Consider the following 17,358-nt stretch of genomic DNA (forward strand, 5'->3'; position numbering starts at 1 on the left):
CTAGGCAGAATTTCATGGAGCCTGCAACATCAACCGCACGGCGGCTCATTGACAAGGGGAAAGAGAGCATGGCTTTTGTTTATTTGACAACCGACTCGGGCCACCATCTCCGAACCCATGTCAAGTGTCGAGGTCGAGGCCACGCTCGGTTCTGTCACGCTGGAGCCGGCAAATGAGGGCACAAGTCACTTAGACCTTACCGCAGTCGGCGCGGTAGAAGGTGAACGGTCGTGTGGTGTGGTGCGTCTGTTTCTCTTTCACTTCTGCTTCCAACAGCCCATCCCCGCTTTGTACCAGGCAAAGCCAAGCCAAGCCAATTCATCCACAGTCTGACCAAGGCGGTCAACATTCCCCGGCCGGGACTGGCGGGAGACATGGCCACGACGACAGACGGGCAGCGCCGTTCACAACCATACCTGCGCGTTGCGGCCCCCAAGTACGCACACATGGGCATACACAACAAAGTCCAGACAGAAGCTGCTTTAGGTAGCGTGAATACGTTCCTTCGTCTTGAATGACACGGCATCCTCGGATTGGCCCTGAACACGCCTTGAATGTTCTGGGCATACTTTGTTGCAGGGCAGACGAGCTGGGACGCGGTTGGAAGAGGGTTGCGAGAGATATCCGCCCATCCCTCCTTGGTGCGCGAGCAGCCACACGGCACGCAACCCAAAGGAAGACCGAAGTCCCCATTCAGATAATCCGAGGATGCAGACGGCGGTTGATGCCACTGAGCCCGGCACACCGGCTCAGCCTAGACACACTTGGCCCCTGCAGGCCGCATTTCCTTCGATATACTGGTGAGGTGAGGCAGATAGAGACCTATTCTAGTGCAAGTTGAGAACTCGGCTGAAGCGGGAGTCGGATTGCATACCGGAACTGCGTCGCAGACCGTCACATTCATTCGGCCTCTCGATTTCCTCCCATTCGACAGTTTATCACAACCGAGCTGGTTGGTTGTCTGTCACCTAGGGTCAATGCCGCAGGCGTTCAGCAATGAAAGCTTGAACCGGGCGGCCACCTGCCTACCTACTACTAGTGATCTTCTCGAGAAAGCCAAGGCACGTCCTGCCCTACGCTACCTCATTCCTCCACTCGATCGAAGGTACCAGAGAAACAAAGTCCTGCCATCCGCTCCCCCTCCCTGCCCTGTGCCATTTTTCTGGCCGGGCTTTCCTTGCATCTTGCGACCCTCCCCTCCTCCGAACTTAAGGTCGACCCCTCCATGGAAAGCGGGCCCCCCTGGCTACTTGCCCTGTGCAGGGATGCTTGTGGTTCGCTGAATGAAGTGGGATCCACCTCTGCTAAGCGCCGACGCCTGTCTGCTTTATGCAGCTCACAGCTTGACGACGCTCTCTTCGTCCACCGACACCACCTTGTGCTCACCTCTGACTGGTCCAACCCGTCAGAAGGTGCGCTGCGAAGACCATGGGAGAAGGAAGACGCGCAGCTGCAGCTCTTACTGGCCCATCGGCGCACTCGACATGCTTGCCGGTGCTTGCTTGCCTAAGCCGGGTGAGGTTCGCGGAGTGAGGGCCAAGGGCAAGCTGGTGGTTGCGTCCGACCGAGAGAGGAAGAGCGCGCAGTCAAAGTCGAACCAGATGACGGATCGGATCCTGCCTCGTGGAGCTCCCTCTCTACCTCTCCCCCACCACTGTCTACTTCTCGTCCTCCAGGTAGTCTCAACGCCTCGGCCTTGTCGATTTCAACCACTCCTTCTGCTAGCGTTTCCCCGTTCGTCCTGTCGGATCTCTTACTTCCCTAGCAGAACGGCCAGCGAACTCCACAACGATCTTCTCTGTTGGCCGCCTTCTGATACCCTACCATGTGAGGTGCCTGTTCATAGGGCGGGGCCATATTCCATCAGCCATTCAAACAACACCCAAAACTTTTTGGCAGCTCTGGCTTGTCTCCCCGTCACGACTCAAATCCAGTCAGACTTTGTCTTGCTCGTTGACCGACTCGAAGAGCATATGACGACGGCTTCTGCCTCCTACTCTGCAAGTACGACGCATTCTGTTCGTTAACCAAAGGGTCAGACTTCTTTTTGTTTGCCTGTACAACCAACCTGTCCACGCTGTGCCGCCTGTGCCTGCCTGTACGTGGATGTTAACGCCCACGTACTAGCACCATCTGCCTGTTCTCCGTCCTTCTGTCAGATATTATTTCTCCCCCTCGAGACCGAACAGACGACGAAGCCAGCGGTGGAGCCGTGCTAGTCACCTGTTTCGTCGAATCTTAGCCGCAGCTCTTCTCAACCGCCCCTCCTACGGCTACATTGCAGCATAATCGCCGACACGCGTTGCTCAGCCTGATTTCGTTCTCTGCCGTCTTTGCGCCGTATCGCTCACCCACTTTCACTCTTTTTCTCTTCCTGCCTCTCCCACCTAGGCGGTACCGCTCGCGTTGCCCGCAGGTCGAGCCAACGTATCTACCCCATAAATCGACCCTTCACTCACCCGAACCGCTGTTTTTGCACCCCTGCTACTTGGCCAGCAAGCGCAGACCCGCCGCGACGCAGCGCATCCAAGCCTGGCCCTGTTGATACTTCGCCTGAGCGAGGCACGAGCACGAGTAACCCGGGTCGGCCTGGACCCCCCCCGGTTCCCGCACCATTCGTCGCTCTACGCAGCATTGAGGTAGCATTGACGAGGCACAGCTCCTCTTAAACTGCCCTCCCCACCCTCTCGCTCTTGAGATCGTTCACCTTCAAGCCGGCTGCTGCTTGTCTGGAAGTTTGGTGATCTTCAGGCCGCTATTGACGAGACCTTCCAGCACAGCTTCGTTACTTCGCCTCGACGGCCACCAGGATCAAGGCCCCCCAACCCAACCAGTGTGGCCTGGGAGTCGGCTGAGTCGGCAAACAAGCGCGCTGCGTACGGTTCCCGAGGTATTCTCCAAACTGACAGGCACCAACTGCGAGTCTGCTGGACAGCCTTGGGAGCTTCTTGTGTTGTAGTCAAGCCGTCGTTGCTAGTATTCGCGAGCAGTCTCTTGGGCTGATCATGGCACTCGAGGGCCCCCTTCGGTCGTCTCTCGGAAGCCAAATATCTAGCTATTCCCATCACAACGACATTTCGATCTCGTCTCCCGACAACGGACCGTTCCAGTCTCATTTTGCCAACATGTAAGCCACCATGCAGATTATGTACAATTGTCCCTGAACTTACGAACCATTGCAGGTCATCGAACGCTTCAGACCACTCCAACCGCAACTCCCTCCGACCATCTTCCATTCAAAGGGTCCCGTCAACCAACTTAAACCTCATGAGTCCAAGCGATATTGTCGGTCCTTCGCCTGTGACGTCGACTGGTACGGAAACCACGGAGATCGACGACGAGGAAGCGGACGAAGTTCAACAAGCTCGTATTATGCATACCAACCCAACGCCACATCCCCAGGTACAACCGCTTTTCAGCTTGCGAAACGCGGTCAGCGTAGCTAACGCGGTACAGCTCACGATGCTCTCTACCAATATTCCCGACCATGTGCGGCAGAGTAATAGCGACGAGGCTGTCTCGGTCATACATGCGCCAGAAAGCTTCCACAGTTGGGTAAGTACCCAGAGACCGAGATGACTGTAGGCAGTGATTGATTATAAAGCAGGCTTCAACGGAGCCGACGGTGAAGCCAGAACAGACCAGCGAACGGTCGTCACCCAAAACCGATACAATGAGCCTTCCATCCGTGACCGAGAATGCAATCAAGGTACGCCTATCGGTGTCGTCGCTTAGCGCAAGTTGCTCACTGAAATGGAACAGTCTAGGTCACCTGGGCTGCCTACTCCTCCTCCCCTCTCAACCGACATCAGACCTGTTAGATATAGCCTAGACAGCGCAACACCCCGCGCCCAAGACCTGCAAGACATGCTCAATGAGTCTTCCCGGCTCAGGTCTAGCAGCACAAGTAGCCTTGAAAGTGCGTTCAGTGATCTCTGTTTTACTGAACAGACTAACGCAAAACAGAAATCGACGAAGGTAGAGAGGTAGAGACTGATGCCGAAAACTACGACGACGACGACGACGACCCCTTCACCACCCCCGCTCTGCTCCGAGAAGATTCAGAGATTAGAGCTTTACGAACCGCCCTCCAGGAATGTTGGACTCTTTGCAACACTCTGGCCAACCTGAGCTCAATTCATCGTACAAGAATGTTCAACAGCTCGGGGACACCTGACGCACACGAAAAGGCATGGATGGCATGCTGGAAGCTGTGCCAGCGTTTGTACGACAACAGAGACGAGGACATTTACGATCACCACGTGCGAGAGAACCTCGACCTATGTCGCGACTTCTGCCAGTCACTCTTCGATGTCCGGCAAAAGAAAGATGAAGTTGCCGACTCTGTCTTGCGGGTTAGTTTCGAACTCAACAACCAGTACGTTTGGCCCTGAAATATAATCATAGGAGCCCGGGGCTGACCACATACCAGTCTATACAGCGCTCAGGATGTTCAGAATCTACCAGAGCCCTTCCGCGAGCGAACTTTGGATTTCTACATCACTCTTTGTCATCGGCTGATGAAGCAGCGAAGCGAGCTGGCCGATGAAACCGACTCTTTATTGAAGGCATGTTGGTCTCTCGCGGAAATGCTATTTAGCCTAAGGCAGAACAAGCGCGATGGCAGAGCGCCCGATGAGGAGCTTCTGGGCTCGGCTGTTCAGGCCTGCTGGGAACTTTGTGATTTATTCAGAGATGGGTGGACTCAGGTTCGACCAGACCGAAACACCCCACGACCGAGCCAGACCAGCTTCTTTGGTCACCAACAACAGTACGATCAACCCTCTCGTGGCGAGAGTAGAGCCTCAAACCGCTCTTCCTATTCTAAGAGAGAAAGCCACAAGGGTCTGTCGGAAGAACGACCCCGAAAACCTCCACCGGTCCCGGAAACTCCCGTTACAGAGTTCGAAGACACGCCCATTTCGCCCGAGAGCTCCTCGCCTCGGGCCCCAAACATTCTCGTTCTAGGCACAACGTCGGACAGCGGACGTGGTCGATGGTCGAGCTCCGCTTCACAGCTTTCAAGCTATTCGCAGAGTAGCAACAAGACCTCGAGTACGGCGACGACCACAACGGCTGGAGAAGACAGCAATAGCGGCCGCATCAAGGCCTTGATCATCAAAGCGGCCATGAACGTCGGTTTTGCCCGAGACCCGGCCCTCGACAGCAAGGCTGAGAAAGCAGCCCTGCAGGCCTTCGTCAAACACATGCCCACGGGGTCATTCGGGTCTCTGCCGGCACACTCGACCCTCCTGCAGCACTACAAGAACCTCGTCCAGGCTGACTCGTCGTTCCGGGGATCATCGCTGCTTCCAGCCCGTGGGAAACGCATCTCGGCGCACGATATGGCCAAGAGCGTCCACTATATGAGCCAGAGGGCTACCCAGTATGGCTTCTTGCGCGACCTCTATAAGCTGGTGTTCGGCTTCCCACCGGAGGAAGGTGAGTCGAGGAAGTCGACCACGATCGCCATTTGAGCATCGCCAATCCACCTTATTTCCTTTCCCCTGCTTCTATCGACTCCCAGATATTGTCAAATGAAAATGGAGTCATCATTTTGATTATGATCTATAAAGAAGGAGGAAAGGACAGGCATTGTTCTTTTTTATTTTCTTAAAAAAAGTTCCATGCTTCTACCTTTTTCTTGACGAAATCTGGCTTGGAGAGGATTTCTGCATGGCTTAAACGCACACCACACGCATCACGCAAACACATGGCAACACTAGGGGCAAGTGCCTGTCTCTTCATTTTCATCGTACTAGATACCCACCGTGGACGGACTTTGGGGGCGCTGAGAGCTTGGAATTTGGAAGGTTAGAAAATCACCTTATCGTTTCTTTCATGTTCTCTACATGGAGGGTGGGGAGGGATGGCTTGGAGGACTCACTCATTCTTGACACGTGTCCCAATGGAGGTTTTGTGGCCCTATCTGGAAAGGGAAATTATATATTATAGCCCGCGTCGCAAGGACAGCCAATCAACTATCTTTCCATGTGCAAGTTTCCATCCCCGCTGGCCGGCCTTCTTCCTTTGTATGAGTATTTTGAAATTTCAAATTTGTGAACTGTGTGTTCTGGGTGTACTTTGGCGAATGCTCTGGTTTGTTGTCTTTACTGATCTAGCTTGATTGGCACAAAGTAGCCCTATGGAGTAAGAGTGTGTGAAGTTGAGGAAGAAAATGCAAACTGTGGCCTTACTCAGAGTGGCCCGATTGAGTCTGGTCATCAACCTCTTGTGCTAGGTAAACACCAGGAGTTAGATCGTTTCCAAGAAGGGGATCAACACTCCAGTCAATGTCGTTGTCAAAGTCGTCGAGGCCGTCAAGGAAACCGAGACCATCACCGAACCCGGACTGTTCCGGGACCGCCATTACTTCGGAGCCAGACTGCCCCAGATTCTCGCCGTCACATACATAACCACTGGTATCCGTCTCGACGATAGCATCTCCAACGAATGCCTCCAAAGAATGTTGAACGGCCTGGTCCAGAATAAGGTTGTGTGCCTCCAAGAGCAGCGGAGAGTGAAATGAGCTGCTGGCTTGGCAATTGCTTTGGGGGCCGGATTCCACCTTGTTGAAGATCTGGCTCCATGCTGCATCTGAAAACATGAGACTTGTGTCTGCGGACACCATTGTTGACTGTGTTGCTGTAGACAAGGAAGTTGGAACGGAAGTTGGTCCTTGGGCCGAGGTGCTGTTCATGCCAGCGTTTTTGTCCCAAGTCTGGGGCATCTGAAAAGATAAAGGCAGCGGCAAGATGTCCTCGGGCTGGGTCTTGTGGCCAACACCTTCGATAAACTGGCTGCATGGGAAATGCTCGTTCTTGTTATCATCGGTGTAGAAGGCCTCGTCAGCCTTGTCTGAGTCAACGTGAGCGGCAGGTTCTTCAGAAGGGACAATATCGCAGAAGTTTGTGGTACCCTGTTCCATGCCCTGATGTTTGAGGTTGTCCATCGACATTTGGGCCGGTTTAGCCGTAGTGACCTGAGCGAAATTGTTATTTGTCAACTCCAGTCTTGCCCGTTTCGCCTTAGGTTCCTCCATGGACTCAGGAGCAGTATCAGGGGAGAACGATGTATCATTGAATCCATCAATGGGAAGCATCTGTCTTGCTGCAGAACTTGGAAGCATTTCACCAGGCTCCTCGAGCTGTCTCTTCTGGGTTGTAGAGGGATACAGAAGTTTGTTGTAGAAGTGCAGAACAGGCTGGTAGCCGTAAGGGGTCTTGTATACCGTCGGGGCATACTGGTCAAACCAGTACGTTCCAGTCGGCTCTGGGCCGCTGACATGTGACTGGTATTGCGGGAACTTCTCACGCTGCAGCTGCGACTGCAACCGCAGCTGAGTACGTCCCCCCCATGATGGCCGTATCAGTGATATGTTGAGGTTTTCGGAAGGCTTGCTCGTATTATCTATCGGATATTGCAACTTTTGATGCTCCCCTGGCGGAGACCTTGGATGCTCCCAGTTTAGCTGAGGCATGTGGGGGAGAGATGAATGGGGGGGCTCTTTTCCGGGTTGGACATGCTGAATAGTTTGACTTTGCGATTCCAGCTGATATGATAAAGCAGATGGAGGCTGAGAACCAACTAGTCCCTTTGGCGATGACTTGGCCATTTTCCTGTTTCCGCTGTTCTCAGGGAGCTTGCGGTTGATAAGCGCCGTACTGCCGAATGGTTATTATTCATTTACAAGTTCTCCTTTGCTCCATAACACGACAGAGTGAAAGAAAACAATGAACGGGAATAAATTTTAATAAGAGAAGATCGCACTTACCCGAACTCAGGGTCACGGCCATATTTAGTCTTAATGTATCGAAGCTGCGACGCAGAAAGAGATTTGCCGAATTTCTTCTGGTACTCGTAAAGAATGATATCGCGTTTCTTGTCGGCGAGAACCTGCTCCAGGACGAAGAATATCTGCTCCTCGGTGTAAGATATTTGGCCAACCATTTTTGTGAATGCTTTGTTGTGATTGCTTGAAATGGGCTGAGTTGGTCAAGTTGTTGGATTTGAGGAGTCTGTGGTTGCTGAGGCAAGGTTCGTGGCAGTGATTGGTATAGAAGTGGGAAGAAAGGAAGTGATTGGCTTGCCAGCAGATATCGAAGTTATATGAAGGCAGAGAAAAATGAGATGTGAGGGGAAGTAATTCACAGCGTAGTTTTGACAGTAGGCAGTTGCAGCGGATGCGATTCAGGAAGGTCGGTACATATCCATGCGATGGAAGGAAACAGCTGCTGCCTCTCCATAAAGGAAGGCTCAAGACACGGGAGTACAGACGAAAGATGAGGAGGTTATCTACCAATTCGGCCATCTGCCCGTTTACTACGGCGGTGAGCCATGCTCTAATCTAGGATTATAGATAGGCGTGTTTGCCAGCCATGCTGTCTTTCCTTCCATCTACTGTCTAAAGGCATCCCGAGTTTCTCATTTTACGAACAAGCATCCGCAACCTACATAGGTATGCTTGCTAGTTGCTATGCTTCGTGCTTGCGCGCAAATATGCCCCACCAGCATGTCACATTGATGACCTCTTCAGGCCCGCCCCAATCGTCTTGACCATCGAGAGTTCCCTCCTCGACGCAGGTCAGAGGCATCTCTTGGCTTCCCATGGCATCTCTGAATGATTTCAATAGCTGTTTCGTCGTTTCGTCTCGCAAAGGGACCATTACAATTGCACGCGCGTCGTCTTCAGTCGACAGCTGTTCGGAAAAAGCACCGGCTAAGAGGCCTGGGTGACAGTCATCGTAGAGAGAATCAGCGGCGAGGACGACCTGTAGAAGATGTAAGCAAGTTGTGAACGGTTATGCGGTCCAGTCACGCAAACCTTGAACTGGTTCTTCTTGTCAAATAAGTCTGAGTCAACTTCGTCTGCACCCGAGCCACCCCAGGTGAGGGCTCCCGCGTCCAGTGACCCCCCGAGCTTCTCCACGGTAGCCCGGTTGGTTTCAATATTGTGCCGTAAATTCGACATAATATCTGGCAAGTCACTTAAGACAACGTGGGCCTTCCAGAGCGCCGCCGCCGCGAGTCCGAGCAGGCCCGTGCCGGAGCCCAACTCCAATACGGACGGCCGTGGCTGGCCAAGTGACTCGTCGAAGAGACGGAAGAGGGCAGTCGAGCCGATAGACGGCAGGCTTTGGGCCAAGACGTACGAGGAGGCCCATGTCTTGAGGCCGAGCGAGTCACCGGTCAGGGGTGGCTCACGGATGATGAGTTCGAACGTCGGTGTGAGAGCATCTTCCCGGAAGGGCCATCGCCGAGTAATTTCGCCCATGGCTACACTCTGCGTAAGAGGCCGGGCGCCCGAGTCTGAGGAGCGGTAGTTCTATTTCTCACATACCTGTTCTTCCACAACGCTCGGCCATTCTGCGGCTGGCTTCCGACCAGATCTCCTCCTTCTCATCGTCATTTTTGATCCAGGAGAGACCGCTCTTGATGATGGACGATAGGTACAGTGATACTTCGCGTCGGAAATAGGCCGTTGCCTCCTGCTCATGGATAATGTCTGATCTTCTGCGGTTGTGACTCCAGATCGGGGGGCTGAGTTCCAGTTGCTTCAGTGTGTCGAGTATGTCATCACTTGACGGTTTCTGCCACATCTGCGGGAAGTCTTTTGGCTCGAGTAACATTGTTGGTGACTAATAAATGTCTATGTGCAGTTGTCTATTTTTGTTTTGTATTCGTGGATTTCCCCGAAAAATGACGAAAAGAAGGGAAAAGAAAGCAACGCCGAACAAAGAGGCGCGCGCTGTTCGCAAGCCAGAAAGGGAAACGTGCTGTTTTAAAACGGCCGGGAAATTTTCAGCGGCGGTCAGGACTTGCATAAGGACCCCATCGCCAAAACACGCCGCGACGACAGCGGCCATTCGGATAAGGGGCCCTTATCGCCAAGCTACCAAAATTCTACAAACCGTCCGGATCGGGCAGGTGGGGTGTCTGCTTTGGAGGGTCTTTCCCCCCTCCCGAGGTACCGACGAGCCCAGCTCCCTCATTGGCTAGCCTCATTTGCAAGGCTGCCATCGGCCCCTGCGACCCCACGTCACAGAAAAATCGTATATAAAGCTCCAATTTCCACGCAGGTTCTGACTCCCACCTTCTTTTTTTCTTCTTCAAGCACCGTCCTCTTCAACGCTGCGTTTCTATGCTGCAAACGGAGAGATTCGCGCGCAAGCAAGAATCTCTCATCACTGGCATATGAGAAATTCGGAGTAACTTCTTCACACCACTCACCCAATGTCGCCTGCCTTGTGCGGGATTGACGGGTCTGCCCGCGAGGGCCTGACGTGACTTCACGTCTGCAATTGGCATCAGAAAAGCAGGGCCCGGGCCGACCTCATGCATATCCTGAATTCCTTCCGGGGGATGCAGGAGAAGATGAGATTATAGGACTCGGTGTCCCTATGGGAGAGCCGTTGCGAAAAGATTGTGCAGAGCACTTGAGTGCGATACGCAGCGTCTGGACCCTGGCTGGCCTCGGCTGGTCAGGGGCTTGACAATTCAATTCCGATCATTCTGTTGAGGACGGTGCTTCACCACCTTTTTCCATCATGTAAGCAATGTCTCTTGCGCGATTGCTCTTGTGGATCAAGGATACTACTAACGAATAATTACAATACCTTTTCACTTAGACAGCCGTTTCACCCGGTGCTTCGCCTGCAACAACACAATTCCCGCGTCGTCGGCCATCAGCGTATCCAGTGCACTGCCAATCTGTCCTCTCACAACCATATCCCCGACTGCCCCATATGATCACCTCGTACGATGACTCTGTCGACCACTGTGCTCTGTCTGGTCGCTACGGCATTTTTCTAGTTGCTGTTGTCATCGGGAGCAACATACGTCTTCTCCGCTGCGGGCAGTTTGCCCAAAAGGCTTTTCCACATCACCGATTCGGGATTTGCAGCTGTCCAGGCCCTGTTCAAGTGCCAGATCAAATCCCCACACGCCAGATGATCCATGTGGGCTCTCTCACCAAGCTCTACAATTTCCTCGACAGCCTTGGTGACGTTCTTGAATTGACGCTCGATGATGGCGTTCCTCTCGTGAAGGCCATGGACCGAGGGAAGCCTGTCCTTCTCGGCTGATTGGAGGTGTCGCAAGCAGAGGCCGATCTGTGCCATGACGGAGTCAAAGTCGGCCGATCTCTCAGCCTGTGCCTCCTCTTGCTTCATCCCTGACTGTATCATGTCACTCCAAATTTTATCCAGCGTGTCTGCGCTGGCGAAGCTTTTGACGGCGTAGCACTGTGTTCTGAATTTGTCGTCGATTGTCTTGTAGACATTGTACGCCGTCTCAAGTTGCGCATGGAGCTGGCTCAGCAAGAGTCTGACCTCGATGAGTCGCCGCTCTCGAAGCCGGATTGAAACCTCGGGGTTGGCGCTGAGAGGAGACGGGCGTGTGATTGCGAGGGTCTTGTCGATCTGCTTGCCACGGTCGGCCACGTCGCGGCTTCCCTCACCGCCGCCTCTCCTCTCGTTTTGTGTCTGGCTGACGCCCTTCTTCTCGCGACGCTTGCGGTTTTCTGTCGGTGGCGGGACTTCGCGGTCGCTCGAACCGGGGTCCATGGACGGCGGGATGTCGCGGTCAGTGCGAAGCGGGCACACGGTGGACCAAACGATGTCGCCGGGTAACGCCGCGTAGAGATCCTCGATGCGGTAAGGCGAAAGCGACGAAAGCCGCGGGTTGTACGGTTGAGGTGGTCGGTTGTAGTGTGCGTGGTTGTATTCGTAGTACGGCATCTTTTCCGGTCTTGTCAGCGTTGTTTTTGGGTGAGGACGATGCGCGCTCGTTGTCTCGAATGTGTCCTACGCCAGTGTGGTTGATGATGAGGATCCCTTGCAAGTGGGAGATGCTAAGTATTCACTTGGGTGTCATTTGTAGCCTCGGCACATACGCATAAACTGGTCATTCTGGTGTTGTTGACTGCCTTGTTTCCCCTGATCTGACCGTTACCAACTCCCCGCTTTCCGGGAAGGCTGCTAACAAGGAAGACCAGAATCCGACTTCCGTTGGGATATCAAGAAGACAAACCCGCTTTCTTCAGTGTACCATCAGACAAACAGAGATGCTTTCACCCTGAAAACATTTGCGCATATTGCTTGCTCTTAGTTATCTTTTGAGGTTGAGAACCGGCAGCCGGCATTGCGTGATCGAAGCCGGAGCATGTGGGAGCATGCTCCAAATGCCGCCTTCCTCAGTCAATGCTAGCTTCTGCGGCTCAAGCTGGCTTTCTCAGTCTTACTATAGCCATCGCCGCAAAGTAAGGCGAGAAGGTACCCAGTTTCCCTAGGCTCACAAAGCCATGCGGTTGTCTCAAAGAGGGTATTGAGTGATTGTCTTTCGACATGGCAGTTTTAAATTTTGATGTATCCCACCCGTGTTGGTCTGATCAGTGCAAGGTAGCATCCGGCCTAGCTCCCCGGCCACCGATACCGAGGCCGCCGCCACCCTCACCACCACCTCCACACCACAACGACCCGACCCCCGGAAAAGGCTAATCAACGGTGGCGGGCCGGGAACCGAGTGGGTCTTGGCGTCGTTGCCCCCCTCCTTCCCCATCTCTCCGTCCCGATTAGTGGCTTTCAACCCAGGGGGAAGGCAGGAGAGCGGACGAAGGGTTCGCCCCTCGCGCCCTTCTATTTTGGGCTTGTTTTATGATATTTCTGGAAACGGCAGCAATCGGGTTGCCTTTGTACCTTGAAATTCAACAGCAAACTTTAGGGGGGGTTAAAGTTACTTTCCGCCCACTCTTTCGGCGACGGGTGGCAGAGATGCTTGACAAAAGTTTGAGATAAGTTTATGGCTGGCAGCGCAAACGCAAACGCGGAAGCAGACTCACAACTCGCCTCAGCCCATCCACGCAGCATGCAAACTTACGTGACAGGTTGCCCGAAAAAGTCATTCCACTGTTGCTCCTGGTCAACGACTTTCGCCGAGCAGGCGGATTGCGCGAGGGGGTTAGAGGGAAGGCAGAGGAAAATACGGCAAATAGACCCATGTTGTTCATCGTGGCTGCCTCGGCGCGGCCTCAAGGACCGACCTCCCTTTCCCGAGCCTCAACACCACGCCGGCATACTTTCTACTATATGCGTGCTTCCAAAGTCAAAATCTTACAAACAGTATACTAGTTTATGACAAAAAAAACAAAACAGAAAAAAAAGACATCGGGCAGCCGAAGCCGATTACCAAGTCTATATCGTTGTTTGGATGCTTATTGTACATCCCCCCCACTCCCCCCTCTCAATGTAGGTGGGAAAAGACTGGGGCCAGTCACTGGCCAATCCTGCGCTGACCAACACAGCTCCCAGCTCCTCCCCCTGGCCCGCCCGATATTACGATGCATTATTAATAACACTGCGGGGGGTAGCGCTGGTGGAAACCGCTCCATAAAAACAAAAAACAAAAAGAGCGTTGACAATCTGAGCCCCAATCTCGTGCGGAGCAGCGAATGGGTGGGAGTAAAAAGGTAAAAAGGGGACGCTGCGACGGCAAAGTGGGCACCTCCTTGAAAAGTAAACAAAACAGGAGGAAGATACCTGAGGGAAATTACGGAATGGCTTCAGATTCAACCCCCCCCCTCCCCCTTCCATCTCCCTCCATGTCATACAATCAATGTAGCCTGAACAAGCCGGCTGCATAACTGCAATACCTATGCAACGGGTTTCAGGAGGCGCACGGTCGACTTTTACTCTTTGTTTTTCTATTGTTTTCCAAAGGAATAAACCAGGGACTCTCATCTGCAAGATGCAACACCTGGAGCGAGAGGGATATGAAGTTACTACTTTGCATGAACAAGATGCCTTGCTTACTCCTACGGCAGAATCCCGAGGACGCCCATTGCATAAAACAAGGCAGGGGCCTAAAAGCAGCTCGCAGTCTTTGATATGGTTTTCATTTGCATTCTCTGCATGCGTCTGTGGTCGGCTACTGCCTGGTATCAAAAAAAATTGAAGAGGTAAAAGAAAAGAAAGGAAAAGGGGGAACACTATATCCAGAGGAACAAAATCCTGACCCGTATCCACGGTGTTCCAGTTGTGGTCCCCAGAGTCCATGCAATCCTATATGCTGGTCGCTGATGACCGTCCGAGCCCTGTTGATGCAAATGCGATCCCAGTACGAGGAAAATAAACAAAGAGAGAAAATCATTTCGCTGTTGCTGATGCTTTCGTGCGGCCGTCCTATCCAGGATTACGGCGAGATATCCCCGATAATTATTCGCTTGTGAAAGAAAACCGCCCCTTTCAAATCGTCAAATCTTTTTTTTTTTTTTAATTCGCCTTGCCCTTAGCCGTTTTGATCGCCGATCCATTGGCCTTATCGAGCAGTCTGAGATGTCCATCCTTGATCACATTCTAAGCGACCGCGATTGCAGGTGGACATTCCCTGTAGATCTCTGTCTTCATGCTCTTCAGTCGCTCGCGCATCTCAAGGAGGTCGTTCATCTTCTGCTGGGGCGGGTCGCGCATGTCGGCAATCTCCCAGTGCAGAGTCTCATACTTTTGGTAGAACGCCTTGAAACGCGCGGCTTTGCTGACCAGTTCAGGGCTGAGTCCGCGTTGACGCTTGGGAACTGGCTTGGTCCGGGCGCTCTCGTTGGAGTCGGAAGATTCCACCAACTTGCGCTTCTTGGGTGGCGCCGAGTGGTCCAGGTCTGATGCGTTCGTTGGCGGTGACGAAGCCAACGGCGAAGACTTGGCTGGCGAAGTGTTTTTGCTCTTGTAAGAGACGCCAGATGAATTGCGGGACGAGTTGTGCGAGACATCTGCGGGGCGCTGCTTCAGGCTAACGGGTGCCTTGATCGGCGCCTTGGGCTTCGCTCGCTTGGCCAGGGGGACACCAGAGCTGGAGCTGCTGTCGTCTGCCTCGTCTTCTCGCTGTCGCTTAGGCGGCTGCGACTTGATCGCCTTGACAGCCTCCCGAGGAGGCTGAGGTGATTTCTCCTTGGGCCGCTCGATCGATCTCTCAACCGATCGGTCCGCTGGCTTCTCCACCGCTCTGGGTTTTGGCTTTGGCACTGCTATCTTTGGCTTTGGCGCAGGCGCCTCGGGCTTCTTCTTGAGGGCAGGTGCGGCGGCAGGTACCGGCCTAGGCTTGGAGGCCACGATGCTTGCCATCGGCTTGTCCTCCGAGGACTCGGAGTCCGAGTCTGAATTGGTGACGAATTCTGCAGAGAGAACACGGCCGTTCTTGCCCGCGGCAGGCGCCTTCTCTTTACTTTTGATTGGTGCGGCCCTGGGCGTCGAAGTTTTCTTGTTCGTCGACAAGAGGCGCTTGGCCTGGGAGTCAGCGGCCTTCTTCGGTTTCGCTGGTAGCGGATTCGACGATGACCGTAACATTGTTTCGCCACCCTTCATCTTGAGGACGTCTTCGTCTCCGTTGTCGCTGGTTGCGTCGCTGACCTTGATCTTGGGTGGGGGTGCTGCGGAAGAAGCTTTGGCAATGTTCGCCTGCAACTTGCTGAGGATCTTGCCCTTTCCTCGCTCTTCCCTCGGCAGGAGCTTCTGCCAATCGGGCTCCGTGGTTGCCAACCGCATCTTGTCAAACTGTCGGATCGCGTTATCGATCGCCTTTTGCCGGGTATCTTGGGTATCATAGTCGTACTTCCACACATCCAACTCTCTCCAGTAGTGCTTTCTCAACGCCCACATTTGCGTGTCCGGCTCGAATTGGGCAACCTTCTCCAGGGCGGGCTTGAAGTCTTCCTCTTTACCCTCCCAGAGGCCTTCTAGGTAGTCGTATGGCCGGTCCTGTACCGCCAGCTCATGGACGATCATCGACCTCTGCTCCTTGGACTTCTCGACAACCTGTTGCGAGGACGAAAAGACTGGGTTTGTCGACGGTGAGCTGACGGCTACCAGAGCCGGTGAGCCCGAAGGAGAAGACTTGCCGCCGCCGTTGGCGTAGGATGTCATGCTCGACAGCAACGACTTAGCCGTCTTCCCTGTGGCCTTCTTGTTGTTTGATGGTGGTAACCTATTCATGACCCGCGACCTATTGCCCTTGTTAGTTGTGCCATGACTAGCTTTGCCCAGTCACCGTCCACATACTGCTTCTTCGACGCCGTCGCCGCGGCGATGGAATTTTGCAGATTCTCTATATCCGAGTCCATGCCAGACGACGAGGTCGAAGGGGCGCCCTTTGCCTTGGCTTGTTCGGCCTTCTTGGGGGCCTCGGAGCTGGGCAGCTTCTTCCATAATGAGGAGGTTTGTGGTAATCGCGTGGCTCGTTTAGTCGACTCGAAAGGTTTCGTGAGGAAGAGGTCGTGGGAGTATGGTTCGGGGACCGGAGAAAGGATATGGGAGCTAGATCCGTAGAGCAATGTCTTGGAAGGCAAAACCGTTAGCACGCTGGCACAAACAGGACTCGCGTCGGTTGACGGGTTTCGTTTGGGAGTGTCTCGAGGTTGCAGCCTGCGTCCGACCGGTAGCGGTGCGTTGTTCGTCATGCATGCAAAAGCAACTTTAGGTACCAGCAGCTCTTCCCCTCAACATAGACAATGGGATTGTATCAAGGGGTTCGGAATGTCGGCAGGAAAAGGTGCTGAGAACTGCTTACCGGGCTACTCCCCAAGGACAGTTGGAGGTCCTCGCCACTTTGCACACACCTGATCATGTCCTCCAGGACATGGTCGGATAGATTGATGGTAAAGGCCTGGGGCGGTACAGGATTGCCCGAGGCAGCCGAGCTCTCAAGAATGAGGCCGGTTTCGGGGACTTTGAGCGAAGGCATCGTGTATCTCTCTTTCCCTCTCGGATCACGGGAATCGGCTGTGTCGGAGGCTGGTCGCACTTTGCATGCTCAAGCTCGGCTTGAAAGATTTAGCAGCAAGAAGACGAGAGGCTAGTATGAGGTCGGATTAAACAGTCGAGAAACGAAGGAAAAGGTTATCGGGCTGGGTGGTTGAGTTGTTGCAGACTTCCAAGTTGCGTGTATTGTTCTTGCAGGCGGATTATGGGGCGCAGGTAGGCAGGACGTCACATTGTAATGGCGAGTCGAATGGGGGGCTTTTTCCGGCCTCGCAGGCAGTGAATGGGAAGGGGGCGACGGTGTGATTGAGGTTGCGAGCTGCCCCTTTCTTTCTTTTTTTTTTTCTGCCTCCTTCTCGTCCCAAGGGTTGTGCCAAATAAGAGGTTCACCACGATAACAAGGACAAGTGAGAAAGTTGCCTTGGAGGCAGAGAGGGTGAGGAGGAGGTGAAGGTGAGGGAAAGAAGTCGAGTTCAGGAACAGGAGGAAGAGTAGCGGAGATGGAAGCACGGCCAGTCAGCCCATGTCCCCGGCCGAAGAGGGTGGGCCGTGGAACGCAGAGAGCGAGCGAGAGAGGACTGAGTGAGCCCCCCCAGAGCAGGCGGCTGGACCG

General features: G+C 53.7%; 7 protein-coding genes across 7 annotated transcripts; 1 reads left to right on the top strand and 6 right to left on the bottom strand.

Annotated features, from left to right (window-relative positions):
- Nucleotides 1-214: 214 nt before the first annotated feature.
- On the bottom strand, nucleotides 215-1,155 carry LY79DRAFT_545858 (uncharacterized protein). The gene is made up of 2 exons (XM_060557197.1): nucleotides 875-1,155; nucleotides 215-822 (listed from the first exon to the last, which is right to left on the bottom strand). The coding sequence occupies exon 2, from the start codon at nucleotides 691-693 to the stop codon at nucleotides 343-345; it is 351 nt and encodes a 116-aa protein (XP_060416704.1). The 5' UTR covers nucleotides 694-822; nucleotides 875-1,155; the 3' UTR covers nucleotides 215-342.
- A 1,850-nt stretch (nucleotides 1,156-3,005) lies between these two features.
- Nucleotides 3,006-5,477, top strand: LY79DRAFT_667707 (uncharacterized protein; the record flags this gene model as incomplete). The annotated part of the gene is made up of 7 exons (XM_060563423.1): nucleotides 3,006-3,127; nucleotides 3,183-3,402; nucleotides 3,457-3,555; nucleotides 3,608-3,709; nucleotides 3,763-3,919; nucleotides 3,967-4,378; nucleotides 4,433-5,477. The coding sequence occupies 7 exons, from the start codon at nucleotides 3,006-3,008 to the stop codon at nucleotides 5,475-5,477; spliced, it is 2,157 nt and encodes a 718-aa protein (XP_060416705.1).
- Nucleotides 5,478-6,003: 526 nt separating this feature from the next.
- LY79DRAFT_680500 (uncharacterized protein) lies at nucleotides 6,004-7,950 on the bottom strand (the record flags this gene model as incomplete). Its single annotated transcript, XM_060564540.1, has 2 exons — nucleotides 6,004-7,400; nucleotides 7,775-7,950. 2 exons carry the CDS (start codon nucleotides 7,948-7,950, stop codon nucleotides 6,194-6,196), a joined length of 1,383 nt encoding a protein of 460 aa, XP_060416706.1. The 3' UTR covers nucleotides 6,004-6,193.
- Nucleotides 7,951-8,234: 284 nt separating this feature from the next.
- On the bottom strand, nucleotides 8,235-9,811 carry LY79DRAFT_545862 (putative methyltransferase-domain-containing protein). The gene is made up of 3 exons (XM_060557198.1): nucleotides 9,341-9,811; nucleotides 8,825-9,276; nucleotides 8,235-8,771 (listed from the first exon to the last, which is right to left on the bottom strand). Exons 1-3 carry the CDS (start codon nucleotides 9,627-9,629, stop codon nucleotides 8,475-8,477), a joined length of 1,038 nt encoding a protein of 345 aa, XP_060416707.1. The 5' UTR covers nucleotides 9,630-9,811; the 3' UTR covers nucleotides 8,235-8,474.
- A 763-nt stretch (nucleotides 9,812-10,574) lies between these two features.
- Nucleotides 10,575-12,000, bottom strand: LY79DRAFT_89489 (uncharacterized protein). The gene is made up of 2 exons (XM_060565197.1): nucleotides 11,894-12,000; nucleotides 10,575-11,834 (listed from the first exon to the last, which is right to left on the bottom strand). The coding sequence occupies exon 2, from the start codon at nucleotides 11,736-11,738 to the stop codon at nucleotides 10,809-10,811; it is 930 nt and encodes a 309-aa protein (XP_060416708.1). The 5' UTR covers nucleotides 11,739-11,834; nucleotides 11,894-12,000; the 3' UTR covers nucleotides 10,575-10,808.
- Nucleotides 12,001-13,232: 1,232 nt separating this feature from the next.
- Nucleotides 13,233-14,201, bottom strand: LY79DRAFT_89452 (uncharacterized protein). The gene has a single exon (XM_060565195.1). The coding sequence runs from the start codon at nucleotides 14,049-14,051 to the stop codon at nucleotides 13,332-13,334; it is 720 nt and encodes a 239-aa protein (XP_060416709.1). The 5' UTR covers nucleotides 14,052-14,201; the 3' UTR covers nucleotides 13,233-13,331.
- On the bottom strand, nucleotides 14,202-16,973 carry LY79DRAFT_89468 (uncharacterized protein). The gene is made up of 3 exons (XM_060565196.1): nucleotides 16,555-16,973; nucleotides 16,047-16,321; nucleotides 14,202-15,990 (listed from the first exon to the last, which is right to left on the bottom strand). The coding sequence occupies exons 1-3, from the start codon at nucleotides 16,726-16,728 to the stop codon at nucleotides 14,352-14,354; spliced, it is 2,088 nt and encodes a 695-aa protein (XP_060416710.1). The 5' UTR covers nucleotides 16,729-16,973; the 3' UTR covers nucleotides 14,202-14,351.
- Nucleotides 16,974-17,358: the final 385 nt, after the last annotated feature.

This window comes from Colletotrichum navitas (assembly GCF_030913465.1).
Source record: "Colletotrichum navitas strain CBS 125086 chromosome Unknown LY79scaffold_14, whole genome shotgun sequence".
Classification (NCBI taxonomy): domain Eukaryota; kingdom Fungi; phylum Ascomycota; class Sordariomycetes; order Glomerellales; family Glomerellaceae; genus Colletotrichum; species Colletotrichum navitas.

Bases quoted from the DNA above. Each gene is read 5' to 3' on its own strand.
- LY79DRAFT_545858 (XM_060557197.1), bottom strand. From the start codon at position 693: ATGGGGACTTCGGTCTTCCTTTGGGTTGCGTGCCGTGTGGCTGCTCGC.
- LY79DRAFT_545862 (XM_060557198.1), bottom strand. From the start codon at position 9,629: ATGTTACTCGAGCCAAAAGACTTCCCGCAGATGTGGCAGAAACCGTCA. The intron at 9,277-9,340 runs GTATGTGAGAAA...CGCAGAGTGTAG, and splicing joins CGAGCGTTGTGGAAGAACAG to CCATGGGCGAAATTACTCGG. The intron at 8,772-8,824 runs GTTTGCGTGACT...CATCTTCTACAG, and splicing joins ACAAGAAGAACCAGTTCAAG to GTCGTCCTCGCCGCTGATTC.
- LY79DRAFT_89489 (XM_060565197.1), bottom strand. From the start codon at position 11,738: ATGCCGTACTACGAATACAACCACGCACACTACAACCGACCACCTCAA.
- LY79DRAFT_89452 (XM_060565195.1), bottom strand. From the start codon at position 14,051: ATGGACTCTGGGGACCACAACTGGAACACCGTGGATACGGGTCAGGAT.
- LY79DRAFT_89468 (XM_060565196.1), bottom strand. From the start codon at position 16,728: ATGCCTTCGCTCAAAGTCCCCGAAACCGGCCTCATTCTTGAGAGCTCG. The intron at 16,322-16,554 runs GTAAGCAGTTCT...TTGCCTTCCAAG, and splicing joins TGTCCTTGGGGAGTAGCCCG to ACATTGCTCTACGGATCTAG. The intron at 15,991-16,046 runs GTATGTGGACGG...CAAGGGCAATAG, and splicing joins GCGACGGCGTCGAAGAAGCA to GTCGCGGGTCATGAATAGGT.